The 13,722-nt window shown below is 41.9% G+C and overlaps 1 protein-coding gene across 1 annotated transcript in view; it reads left to right on the top strand.

Annotated features, from left to right (window-relative positions):
* igdcc3 (immunoglobulin superfamily, DCC subclass, member 3) overlaps positions 1-13,406 on the top strand; it is a 49,224-nt gene extending 35,818 nt beyond the window's left edge. Inside the window, exons 7-14 of the mRNA XM_084009108.1 lie at positions 1,771-1,936; positions 9,015-9,262; positions 10,147-10,311; positions 10,561-10,749; positions 10,968-11,072; positions 11,245-11,380; positions 11,519-11,729; positions 12,965-13,406. Of these exons, the coding sequence (XP_083865234.1) occupies positions 1,771-1,936; positions 9,015-9,262; positions 10,147-10,311; positions 10,561-10,749; positions 10,968-11,072; positions 11,245-11,380; positions 11,519-11,729; positions 12,965-13,090 (1,346 nt within the window). The 3' untranslated portion in view covers positions 13,091-13,406. The remainder of the gene's footprint in view (positions 1-1,770; positions 1,937-9,014; positions 9,263-10,146; positions 10,312-10,560; positions 10,750-10,967; positions 11,073-11,244; positions 11,381-11,518; positions 11,730-12,964) is intronic.
* Positions 13,407-13,722: the final 316 nt, after the last annotated feature.

The raw sequence follows: 13,722 nt of genomic DNA, 5'->3' as shown, positions 1-13,722 counted from the left end.
TCTGTGTAGACAAATACTGATAGAACTTATTTGTCGGTGCGACCTCCATTGACCTCCATTGAGAACATGAGCACTGCAGTTTGTTTTGTGTCCATCCCTAATACACTACAGCTGCACATACTCACTAACTCAGCAAATCAGAAGATAGTCCCCAACAAATGCACTATTTATTCTTGTTTGAGGTACTTTGGCTAAATTCTACATATGGACATTATTGAGCCATTAAAAACTATAAAATTCTAATTTTAACTTGTTTATCATATTTAAGTCTTCAGTAGGTGTCAATGGTCTTGAAGCTGAGAAAGTATTGTGTTAGGTTCTTTATGATTTGTGTCATCGTTTAAGAATCTCCACACACCAGGGTTCACTCTGTTAAAGCTCACTCAACAGGATTTAATGTAGTTTTAATCTAACCTGTTAAAGGTATAATTTTACAGTTTGACAGTGTCTCAATCCCTCCAGGTAATGATGAGTTAAATGATCGGCACAGACTGAAGGTAAATAGCTGAGCTTTTTTTTACAACAGGCAATTTGATATGCCTATGTGTTCCAGCTTTCTACCTTCTAGGATGTCTCTGAGATATTATAATTACCATAACATTTTCTCTTTGTTAATATGGGCATAAATAATTCAGGTTATCAAATCATTGATAACCGCTGGGGCTATAATGAGTGCAGAGGAGACGGTACAATACCTCTCTGTCTGTCTGCTTGAATAAAAACACAAAGCCAGGAATTAAACACCAGCAGACGTAGCTGTAATTACTCTGTGATTTAAAGAAAGTACCTTCTCTTGCTAAAAGAACCGTTTCATATGAATAAGTTATCACCACTAATTGACCATAGCTGGCAGCCTGTAGCGTTGGACGGGGCAGGATATGATGAAACTATGAACTGCTTCACTTTATTTTCATGTAAATGTGTTATCTGTTTTAAAGCACATTAGTTCTAAAGTAGAGCTTCTTTCTCTCTCTCTCTCTCTCTCTCTCTCTCTCTCTCTCTCTCTCTCTCTCTCTCTCTCTCTCTCTTATTTCCCTGTATCTGCATTGATCTGTTGTCTCTTATAATCCTGTTAATTGACCCCGAATTATAGATTTCCAACAGCATTTATACCATACCTATAATGCAGTACACTGCCTTCTTTATAATAAATGACAGTTGCCTGCGTACCCTTCTTGCTCTACCTTGCAGTTTTTTTAAAATTATTATTATTATTATTTTTTTTTTATTGAGGACCAACAAAAGTACATGTGATGCAATTACAACAGAGGTACAGTACTCATTTTACACCCCCCATTTCCCGCCCTCCCTCCCTCACCCCTCCCTGACCCTTTCGGCCTCGGGCTACAAGCACAAACAAACAGACAAACAGACAAGCAAAAAAAACAACAACAAAAACAAGACAATAATAACAGAAATCAAAGAAATCTCAAAATAAATGGTTAATAATTATAGTAAGAAGAAGAAAGGAAGATGGTTATTGTTCAGTCAGTCATTTGGTTCATCAGGCATACCATGTATCGTGTCAATTAGAGATATAAACGTTCTCCATAATTTTTCAAAGTTCTTTGGAGAACCTCTCAGCGAAATCCTCAGCCTCTCCAGCTTCACACTATACATACATTATATAAAATGGTGATTATTGATTATTGGGGCAAGTGTGGAGGACTCCTGATCTAATCTTCCAGTTTCTTTCTACTGCACTGATTTATCTTGCGCTCTCCTTTTGTTATCTAGCGTATCTGACCCTCCATTTTCCTCCTCTTTCAGCTCCAGCAAAGTTTGTTCAAGCTCCGCAGTCCATCGCTCGGCCCGTCGGCACCACCGCCATCTTCACCTGCCAGGCACAGGGCGAGCCTGAGCCCCAGCTCACCTGGCTGAAGAACGGGCAGATTCTGGAGCCCGGAGGACACGTCAAACTCAGGAACAACAACAGGTGGGGAAGAAAAACCTTTTTCTTGTATTCTTACATCAATGTATTCATATTTAAAGGACTAACAACCTATTTGTCGTGTTGCGGAAAAAATAACAAAGCAAAACAATAACCCTGCGGAAATTAGACATTGGATAACGCTCATCTTTTTCAGTTGTTTGTTGTTGTTAACATTTTCAGAAGACACTGTCCCATTGTTGTAGTGTTGTTAAGCAAAGAAGAATGCTGCTTTTTTTTCTTGCCAAATTTCTTGGCATCATGTTTTTGAGACTTTTGCAATATCACAACTCACACACAGCAGGCTGAAGATTTCCTACTTGGAGGGATTACTTTCCCCACTTTCTAATAAGCTGCACTGTAGCTAAAGGCTTCGTAAATCCTTAATTATTTGTAATAAATCATGTATTTATACGTAATACATAATTTGTAAGCCAACAATAAGAATAACTTTTGGTCTGCCAGGCTCTTCTAAGCTCTAATATTCATCACAAAGACCTTTTACTAGACCACTTAATCTAAATCTGTTACTTAAAGCTTATTAACATATCTAAGATTTGATGGTTTACTAGATAGTGTCAAACCCAAAAGTGTTATAATCAATTAATTATATTTGTGAATGCATTTTTACCAAATATAAACGATAACAGCATATATTGCAAACTGTCATCAACATGGCTCAGACACCCCTCCCAACCGTGACTCCCTCCATTGTATCCTCACAAAGTTGGACCCAGCTTACAGAAGTAATATGGATTTCAGTATTAAATCATCGAATGTTCAATTTCTCAGCATGTTTGTTGCTTCTAAAATGGCAGCTGCTTGAATCCATGCCTGCCAAGACATGAGCCTCAATTTATTTGTGCCTTTGTATGCAAGCAGCGTATTGACTGAATGTTGGAGGCTTTCCCATGGCAGTCTCCAGGAATGTCATGAGGAGGAGGACCCGCCAACAAGCTCTGCTCGTTACTATTCTCAGCACCTAACATTGTAAAGGCTGCATGTGGCAGTGGCTGTGTTACAGTACTGTTTGTGGCAGTGGAGTGTTGTCTAAGAGGTCATACAGAGGAGTAATTACATGTTGCACCTATTTTTCTCCTCTTAGCTGCATATGAGTTTCCCTGATAGCTTATAACATGTCATGATCAACCATTTTCATGCTCATGTTTTCGAAGCTTTACTTGTAAAAGATCAAGCCTGAGTGTCCAGCCTGTTGCTAGTACTGCCGGGTGTGTGGGTGTGTGATTGAAAATGGTTGGAGACGCTATCCATCTAGATAATGTGTTGTTGAGTAAATTATGTTATGTATTACTACATGTAGAAAGTTATATTTTTCCAGTTGACCCTGGCAGGCAACGCTCTTATTATTCATAAAAGAGAAATATGAAGTGAATATATTGAATTTCCACCCAAAAAAATCAATATTTGCACTCCAAAGCAGTGAGTGAAGGGAGGAGACACCTCCATCCTTCACACACACTACTCCACTCCCACTTGCCTCCACCAGTCTATATTAGTCAGAGAGATGGAGCAAGGGACTAACAAAGGAGGAAAGAGGAGCGGGAAGAAATAAATGAGGGGCCGGACTTGCACATATAGAAAAAGAAGGGAAAAAATGAACGTGTGGTCAAAAGAGAAATGATGAGTCGGCAGGAAGAGCAAATGAGTAGAGAGAGAAACGGAGAAAGATAAAGCGGGAAGTCAGAGAATCGCAGCATTTTCCACTTGCCACCATTAGTGTATGCTATAGACCTGCTATTATGTGGATCTCATGCATCACAAAGCCCGCTCTGTGATTGGTTAAGAAGGCAGGCCTCAGCTTGAGTTCTACCATTAGCTAATTATCTCATAAACCGAGCTAGTTGACCAGCAAATGCAGTCAGCCATTTAGAGATCGGAGCAGCCTGATTTTTGCACGTAGTTGAACTATGAGGTGAAGATCACATTACAGTCTAACTCATTGTTACAGTCTCTATGCTGCAGTACCAGCTGGTGATTTTTGAATTTTTTAAAAAATAACAATTTATCATCCAAGTAGTTTTTCCAATCCTGGAAGTGTGATGTGTCAGTGAAGGTGATTGGGTTGTCTGGGTGGAGGAAACACAAGACCTGAACGAGAACAACAGAGTCCAGGATTGGTGTCCTGCATCCCTTGTGTTGTGTGCTTTGTTTAGGTTAGGAAAGAATGTGTTTTGGCCCTTGAAAAGGTCAATTTAGATGCATTGTTGTTATCAATATTGAACCAAAACCACAATCCTTCACTAAGCTGAACCAAATGCTTTCAGGTGTCGAAACATAACCTTTATAAAAGTGTTTTTAGTTGCCGCCATCAGGTGTTTGTGGGGGAAACATTAAATAGGTCAACAGTGAACACTTTGAACATTCATTACATGACTTACATCTCACACGAAGACCCGGGGATAGAATAAAACACCCCTATGATTAGAGACCAAAAATGTCTCCCTGTAAGCTAGAGCCAGCCTGTAAATTTTAGTCGTACAGGAAATCTTGTTTGGAAAATTCATAGTTTTACCTGAAGCTTAAGAAACAACATGTGGTGTGTTTTCTAGAGACGATGTGGCATAGGGAACAGTTTATCTCATGAACCAAGTCAAAACAAAATAATTATATGCATATTATATTTCATTATATATATTATATATATATACACACACACACACACACACACACAGGGGAAGCGTGTTTGTACACTGCAGCATACCCAGAGAGAGATTTTAATTGGTGTTTGTAGTGGGTATTACTGTGTGTTTGTGTAAAAATATACACACACTGAGGTTTTCTCCCCTCAGCCAACTCTGATGACGCTGACCTTCAAAAGCAAATCGGACAAGGGAAGGAAGGGGGAATCGATTGTACATTTCATTCACACACACGCATGCACACACATTAATCAAAAGGCAAGCAAGCCCCGTATGTGCACAAATAGCCCCGCGGTGCATGCCATCATTCATTTTGTGCACACGCATAATCAAACATGAAAATTTACCGCCACGTTGCGGCCTTTACTCCTCGTCCGCGCACCCACTTTACACACAAAGCGGACGCGAGGAAGACGAACGTTAAATGCTGCATGAGATGCGATGATGTCAGAGCGGAGCTGATTCTGTAAACAGACGTTGATGAAGCTGTGTGCCTCAACAGGCCTTCGTACGCACATCGGCACACATGCTTGGACACAAACACATTATTGCTGCCCCGTTCATTACTGGCCGTTGCTGGCCAGGCTCCTGTAAAACATGCTAGTGTGGCCAATTGAAGCCTCTGTGAGAGCTGCTGCTAATTATGTATGAGGACTTGCCTCACTCTTTAGTCTCAAGCGGAAACGTGTTTAATGTAATTTAAAAGTCATACTGTAACTGACTGACCCTGATGAATTCCCTCTTTTGATGAATGAAGATATGACACAATTTCTCGAAATGATTAAGAAAACCAGGATCCTTTTGACAGTGGTGTTGGGAGAGTATAGTAAAGAATATAACTTTGTGTGTGTGAATGTGTATGTGTGAGCACTGTGTTTCATAATTAATGGCCAACATCTGAAGGAACAGGCAACCACACAAACCTGGACATTTCGCTGCAGAATCCTTTCAAAGGGTTTCTCTTTTTTCTTCTCTTTCTTTCACCCAGACCTTCCTTTCTTGTTTGCGGCCCCTCTCTGTGCCCCACATCCCCCTTCCTGCCTCCATTACAGAGAGCTGGGGCCTGGGCATTGGCCTTGAACTCTGACCCCGCCTGTAATCAGTCATATCCCTGGGCCCTTCCCTCCTCTCAGGCCAGGACAGCTCCTCGCTCCTCCCCTCCCCCTTCCCCACCTCTTCCTCCTGTTCTCTCTTTGTCCCCAGATTTTTTTTCCCTCTTTCCCTCTTGTTGGATCCAGAATGGCCACGCTGGCTTTTGATGGGGTGCTGCTCAGAGACAACTGAGAGCAAACACAGCCAAACAACGGGCCCAAGGCCCCACTGTCAACCACTCCCCTGGCCCACGGCCTTATCCATCAATCTGTGAAATGACCTTGAACTGATGAGTAAATGATGGTGTCAACCTGTCAGGACAGGACAGCTTGGCTCTGGAGCTCATGTAAGACAAGCAAACAGCCCAAACTCAGGCCATATACCTCCCAAATGTCTTTTTGTCCCTCACTCAAGACTTTCTATCCTTCTTTTTTCTTCACACATTCTATGGATCTGTTGTGGCCTTTCTCTGCGGTTGCATATTCATTTATTCTAAAACTAAAATTCCTCACTGGCTAATCGAAAAAAAAATCTTCAAAGAACGAATCAGAGAGGTTCCTTGAATTGTGTGTTATTTTTCTACTCTCCTTGATGGAGAATGTAAAAAAAAATCAATTAGAAAAAACTTTAAATTTCAGACCTCTTTGACCCAGACAAACAAATCTACAATTGTACTTTCCCGGATTCTTACATTTTTTTTCACTAAATAAAACATGAGAACAGAACATGCAGCTCTTCCTGAATAAGAGTATGTTGTGTTAAAATAATAATCATAATTAATCAAAGGCAGAGAGAAACATAAGTATGATTTTACCGAAAACAAATTATACTAAACATTCGGTATCCATTAGGTCTTTCCTGAGAAATATGCTGGTACAGGAAGAAATGTGGTTTACATTTCCAGCTTCAGCAGCAGAGTAGAAAAGAGTAACACCTACTTCAAACAGAGACGCTATGCTCCTTATTTGCCCAATTATTTCTAGGAAATGTCCAAAAACACAAAGTAAGACCAGCTCACAGGATCTGGCAGTTCAACTTCACCAGAAAGACAATGCTATGATCACCAACTAACAGAATGTGTATCCAATCTCATTCATGAGAATAGATTATTTTTAATTATACCAGAATGACTTCTCTGTCTCTTACTGTTTCATATAATATGTTATGGTAAAATGTTGAAACCACTAAATCTTTCATTCTGGAATTTGGAAAGGAAGTTTTGACAGCAGGTGTGGAATTTCATAAGCTACACGTCGGCAGGGTCATTTGTGTGTTTATGGCTCGGCATGTGTGTGTGTTCATGTGTGTGTATGTGAGTTTGCATGCTGGACGCTACTGTACCTTCTGTAACAAGCCGGGTCTTGTGAAATGTACCCTGCTTCCCCCTCACGCACTCAGGAGGCCCATCCAGGCCCGGTGGCATCGGGGTTGTGCGTCCCTGGGGGCCTCTTTGCTGCGTCTGTGGCGTCTGGTCAGGGCTGCTTGTCTGCAAACACTCCATCCATCGCTGATATGAAAGGCTGTCAGAAATGTGATGGTTGAGTAGCGAGCTGAGGGCTGGCGACTGCTGCCACCTCTGGGGTCAGAGGTGAGATTGGCCCGGAGTGGGTGAAATACAGAGGGCCTCTTTGACCCGATAATTATCCAGATTGAATCCACCTGGCAGACCGGAGAGAATAATAGCTCTTCCACCTTGCAGCCTGTTCTGACCCAGATTAGAGAAGTACAGTAATTGTATCCCAGCACATCAATTTTGAAAAGGGAAATGGAATGATTCACTCCATCCTGTGCATTGACCCAGAATAGCACTCCCCTGTCCTTACGAATCCATCCTCACAAACCGCACAGAGGCTGGAATGACTTCAGCGCCGTCTGTCAAGTGCTGAAATGCCACTATCCTCATGACCCATTTCACAGGTCCAGGAGGTGGCCAGTGACAGACCACGTACACCGCACCTGGATGACATGTTGTTCTTTCTTTAAATGCCATGCTTTTCCTTGCGGGATCGCCCTGGCATTTTGTATTACATTTTAATTGAATACACAGAGGAGCCAACCTACGTGTCAAAGAAAGATGACAATCCGTTGGACTGGTTTTTACAAACTGCAAGTGACAGATTAGGAGGGTTTCTGCAGAATACTTCTGTGGCATTCAATTCTATGTTTCCATTTACAGTAAAGCATGAGAACCAAAAACCACCCACAAGGTTTTCTTCCCTTACATCGAAAGATGTTTCTGATCTCTTAAAATGCCATGACCAAGGACTTGACTTAGAGAAATGGACAAAGCTCCAACTCAAGCCCTTCTGTATTCCCAGTGTATCAGTGTTCTCACTTTTCTCCCTCACATTTGATACCTTCAATAAAGCAGAAATGGCCTTGATATAAAAATGCCATGGAGAAATGTTTTTGTACCACAGGGTCTCGTTTCCATTGTATGTTAAATGTTTTACATTTCCTTTTGCCTGAGGCCAGTGAGAGAAGTGGATTATATATTCTTGACTAATAACACCTACTCAACGTGCACACACACAATACCTATATATTTCTTAACGGACACAGGTCAGGTGGGAGGAAAGAAGAAGAAGGAAGCAGAAATACGGTAGATAGACAAAGAGCAGAGTGGTGGAGGTACGATAGTGGAGGAGCGATGGTTGTAAGGAAGAGAATATTGGGTGAATGCATTGAGTGTGGGAGGTTTTGTTAGTGTGTGTGTCTATAGGTAAAGTGATAAGATGAGTACATATGTGTGGACGGACAGATGAAAGGTTTCACTGAGGGCAAATGAAATTCTTATGAAATACTGAAATAGATGCATCTCCTCCAACGGGAGTAACAGTAGAAGACGAATGCGTTGCTCTGCATGAGTGGAGATCTTCCATACATACTCTGTCCGTAAAGGGGGGTGTGGGGCTCTTTAATTCACTCAAACACACACAGCTGAACACCTTGTGCTTTTGACACACATTCACATTCATCATCTTCGCTGTACGCAGTCATTATCTGAGTAGTGAAGTAACAGTGCATTTTTTTAAGTACAGGTAATTAATTTCTTGGAGAGATGTCACAAGCTACTTTGTAATGTGATGCTCGACTAGCAGTTGAAGGAATAGTTGCTTCCACTGAGGAAGAAAACATTTTAAAGTTCAGATTTTTTTTTTTTTTATGCGACATACAGTTTATTTTTTCATTTACAGTATAATATAATATGCTTACAAATGTACTTATTTTATAAACTACAGTTTTCTCGCTTACACTTGCAAACAATCAAACCTTTCATATCAGAGAAACTAAACCTCTGTTCCCCCTCCTCTCTCCTGCTCCTCTCACAGCACACTGACGATCTATGGTATTAGCCAGAAAGACGAGGCCATCTACCAGTGTATCGCTGAGAACAGTGCTGGCTCCACACAGGCCAGTGCCCGCCTCACAGTGCTCTGGGCTGATGGGCTGCCCGGTGTGCCCGCCCATGTGCAAGCCGAGGCCCTCTCACCGACCAACATCCAGGTGTCCTGGAGGGAGCCCGATCAGAACACTCAGGACATCATCGGTTATGTGATCCACATGCGCAGGACGACAGGTGGGGCTGCTTTGAAAATCGAAATGTTTGTATGCAGTAAATTACATAAAAATAAGTTAAATGTCGGCATGTTAAGAGGTTGGAAACAACTAAATAAGCACTGACATTGGCCATTGACAGTAAGAAACCCAAAATGAACATGCTAAATGATCCCATGTTGCAGGTTGAAGTTGGCACATTGCAAATTTGGTAAAAAAAAAAAGGGCCGCAGACAGATAAAGATACTTACAGTAACTGCATTCATAGAAACAAGCAATATGTGTGTATTATTGTTATGATACCCCCTGTGTGTGTTCATATGCACATGCTTGTTTACGCTAATGCAGTGTTTTTTCATGGCTTTGGGCAACTGTATGTGTGTGTGTGTGCGTGTGCGTGTGTTTGTGTGTCGTTAGGGTCTCCTAACAGCAGCTGCTGTTCTTCTCAGTAGTTTTATCAAATGGATAATTACGGGCCCCAGGGGCCAACCAATAGGATCTGCTGTAATTACCCTTCCAAGATGGCATGGCCCAATGGTTTGTGGGCTGGAGGTAGATAGTGGTTATGAATGGTTGTCTCTGGATTAAGAGCGATAAAATGCTTTAACACATCCTTTGTAACTCCCACTTTTACCCCCTCGAACTCCTCATTCCACCCCTACAATTCAGCCAAGCATCACCATTCAGGCTCTCAGGGCCAAACTAGATTAGCTATTACCTCACAGAGCTGCTCTGGTAAAACCAGTAAAATGGGCAATAACCATAAAATGATGACAGAAACAGATTGCATTTATTGTATCCTCTTTTGAACCCATCTTCCATCACCTAAATGTCTGCTCCCGCCTTTCTTCTCCTGTTTATGCCTTTTCACATCCTCCTTTCCCTCCTCCGTCTTTCCTCTTTCAGACCCAGTGGAGATGGAGTACGAGGAGGCCGTCAGCAAGGTGACGCTGCAGCAAATCATCAGGGACCTCGAGCCCTCCACCAGCTACACCTTCTACGTCAAGGCCTATACATCCCACGGAGCCAGCAAACCATCGGAAAGTGTCACCAAGAGCACTCACGGGGAGGGTGAGCTGGAGGCAGAAATCACACACATACACCCACAAAGCATATTTTCACCAATAATTAACATGCATGGAAGTTCGTGATAGAGCTGTGTAGTGCTTACTGAGAGATTCCAGAAATGGTGCGTTGACTGTAAATGCTAGTGAACATGAAGTGTCATAATTCAAGCTGCAAAACAAAAGCCCTAAGGGCTGCTTCTGTCCTATTCATTGTTGTAGCACTTTGGTTGACAGTCTGTATGTCATGTTGCAGTGCCAGCACCTCCTTCCATCTACACCAAGGTGGTGAACAGCAGTGTTCTACACGCAACGTGGGAAGCTTCCTCCAAGATGGGCCAACATCAAGGCTTCAGACTGTATTACAGAAGAGCCCACACGCCACTGTTCACTGGACCCATCAACTTTCCTCGCAACATCACCCAGTACAACATCACTCAGCTGGGTGAGACGTGCTGTTTTTATTGAGTCATAGCAAATTATTCATTTAACTGACTGAGCTTCTTTAATCTCAATGTCATCATAATGTTCATGAAAGCATCCATATGTGATCGTGCGACCTGGACCCTTAAACCAGCTTGGACTAAAAACACACTCCTATATCAAGAGGGAAGTGCTTCATTCATTGTCTAAACATATTTCCTGTCTTTTCTCTTTGTCCAGATCCTGCACTGGTCTATGAGATAAAGCTGCTCGCATACAACCAACACGGAGATGGCAACGCAACCTTGCGATTCGTTTCGCTTCGCGAGGCAGTGGAGAAATCTGGTGATTGTCTCACGCAACACATAGACACATACTGTCCCACTTGTATCCAAGTTTAATGTGGCTCACTGGGTTACGAGTTTGGCTTGAGCAAAGTCAAGCTGACCATCACACACACACACACGCACAAGTCTCTGACGTAACCTTGACCGTGAGATGTTCGGTATGTCCCCAGTGTTGGACGTCCCATGCGACTGTGTGAAAGACGAACATAGCAAAACATCCACGACAGGCATCATTATCGGCATTCACATCGGAGTCACCTGCATCATCTTCTGTGTGCTCTTCCTCGTCTTCAGCTACCGCGGCAGGTCAGTACGAACACGATGTGTGAAACAGCAACAGAAGCTACCAATGGAAATAACTTGCCAATGATTGTTTTTGAAGGTTGCAGCTGTCGAGAGTTTTATCTCGAGAGTTTTATGTGTTTGTGCTCATGTAATCCCCAGGTTAATGATGTGTAAGACGGTTCAGGCCACCCCCCAGGCGGGGCACAGCGCAGTGCTGGAATCCTCTTCCTCTTCCCAGGGGGCCTCTGTGCTGAACGGGGCTGCCAGGAGAGAGATGGAGGTCAATGGCAGCACAGTGGGGAAGACTGTGGCCCACAGCAACGAGCTCCAGAGACTTTTCACTCAACCCACCACACAAGATACATGCATGGTGAGTTCTGATCACGAGAAATTATGTGAACTGGAACCTGTTCAGTGTTAAAGGTGTATTATGCAACAATTTCCTAAAAAAACAATGTATACAAATATAATCCCTTTCCGTCATCACTTATGATCCACTAGAAGTGTGTGGTAGTGTCTGTATATCTGCAGAGACCCTGCCCTCTTCCTGTATTTCCTCTTTTCCTATTTTGCTATGTTCAGGACTCTTCTGGTGATGCTTTTACACGTGTGGTTATGGTTAAAGATATTTTAAAGGAAAACACATTTCATTATAGCTTGGGTTATATATTTTCGTATGTCCAGCCATCAGCAACATTACACACAACATTACAGGTGCACTCAATTTTAGTTTTACCTGCGATAAAGTGCAAGAGTCCAGCTTGATCATCTGATCACTGGTAATGTTTGACTCACTGGATCTATTCTTAGCTCTGCTACATTCTGACATCTCAGAAGTGACTTTGGTGAGTGCCGTGTTATTATAACTGATAGAATTGATGCCTGGAGCTGCAGAAATGACACCCACGCCGTAATAAAGTGTACATTTGTGTATTACTAAAAAGTAGTTGATTTTCAATAAGCATAGAAAACAGCTCCACAGGCTAATTTATTCCATTAGGAAAAAAAATAATTGAACCATGCAAATGAAAAATGTTTTGCAGCGTCTTTAAATGTTTACTTTTTTTAGAAATTAACTTTTTTTCAGCAAAAAGACTGCAATGGATGATTAATTTGCCTGTCCTGATTTTCCTATTTCCTTTTCTTTGCTAAAGATTGACTGCAGCTTCTACCAGTCATTCCAGTTATTACTTTTATTAATTATTGCCCAAACGATTTGGAAAACAATAGAAATTAAATTAATCCAAACAAAACAGTATACTAGAAAACATCACCACAATAAAACAACAACAATCTATACATCTATACACACTGTAAATAGCTTTTATGCCTACATTATGGTGTGATAAAAGCACTTAAAACCACATTGGGGGAAAGCAGTAAGGGAATTCAGCAAATAAACAAAACATTGATCTGTCACAATAAAAGAACCAGGGCATCCTGGTGGGTGGGAAACCTGCCATGTATAGCTGCAGATTTCTGGCCAGGGATCTTTTTTTATCATATGTTTCCTGTCTATCTGCCAATATACCGTAGGCCAAGATGTCCAATTCCTTACATCAGTTTACTCTCTGTGTAACTCTTTAAATATGCATGTGTTTTCAGTCTGACTCCTACGTGCTGAATGACACCAAGCTGTCTACGATACCGCTGGACGAGTTTGCGGTAGAGCGAGAGACGCAGTTCCAGGAGCCTCCTGCAGCAGGATCGGGTCGGCAGGACCAAGGCTGAACAAGGCCAATTCACGCGACACTGTCCACAGTGTCCACTTAGACTCTTCTCTCACTCAGGTTGACAAGTGTTTCCTTTCAAACTAGTTTTTTCTTTTTTTTGTGCAAAGATTTATTTTTTTTATTGGTAAGTTAAGAAGTTCTCGAGGATCTAGGACTGTAGATCCGAGTGTTTTGGCCTGAGGTTTGGGAGAGCGCTCTTCTGATGGGCAGCTGTTTCTAGTCAGGCAGGCCAGTTAAGTGTTCTTTATTTTTTACAAATTGGTCTTTTGTTAATTTTCTGGTGTTGGGCAGCACACAGAATAGAGTCCCCATAATGTGCTTCTCATACAATGACGATTTTATTTTGAAGTTTATAAATCTAAATATATATATATATATATATACATATATATCTTTATCACCTATATGTCAAAGTGGTTATAAGTTATTAGTCTTATCTCTACTTTTCTGTGGATGTCAAAGACTCCTGCTGCCTGCTCTCACCTACCAATGATTCCACCTTCTCGCTCACAGAAGACCTCAGCCTTCGTCCAGGGATTCGATGTGTTCTGTCTCAGGACTTTGTTTCAGTGATATCGACATATTTTTTTTTTATGAGTTCTCGGCCTTCATACAGGCACTAGACTTGGC

The sequence above is a fragment of the Eutrigla gurnardus genome (genome assembly GCF_963514095.1).
Source record: "Eutrigla gurnardus genome assembly, chromosome: 1".
Taxonomy (NCBI): domain Eukaryota; kingdom Metazoa; phylum Chordata; class Actinopteri; order Perciformes; family Triglidae; genus Eutrigla; species Eutrigla gurnardus.
This window is presented reverse-complemented; position numbering and strand designations above follow the sequence as displayed.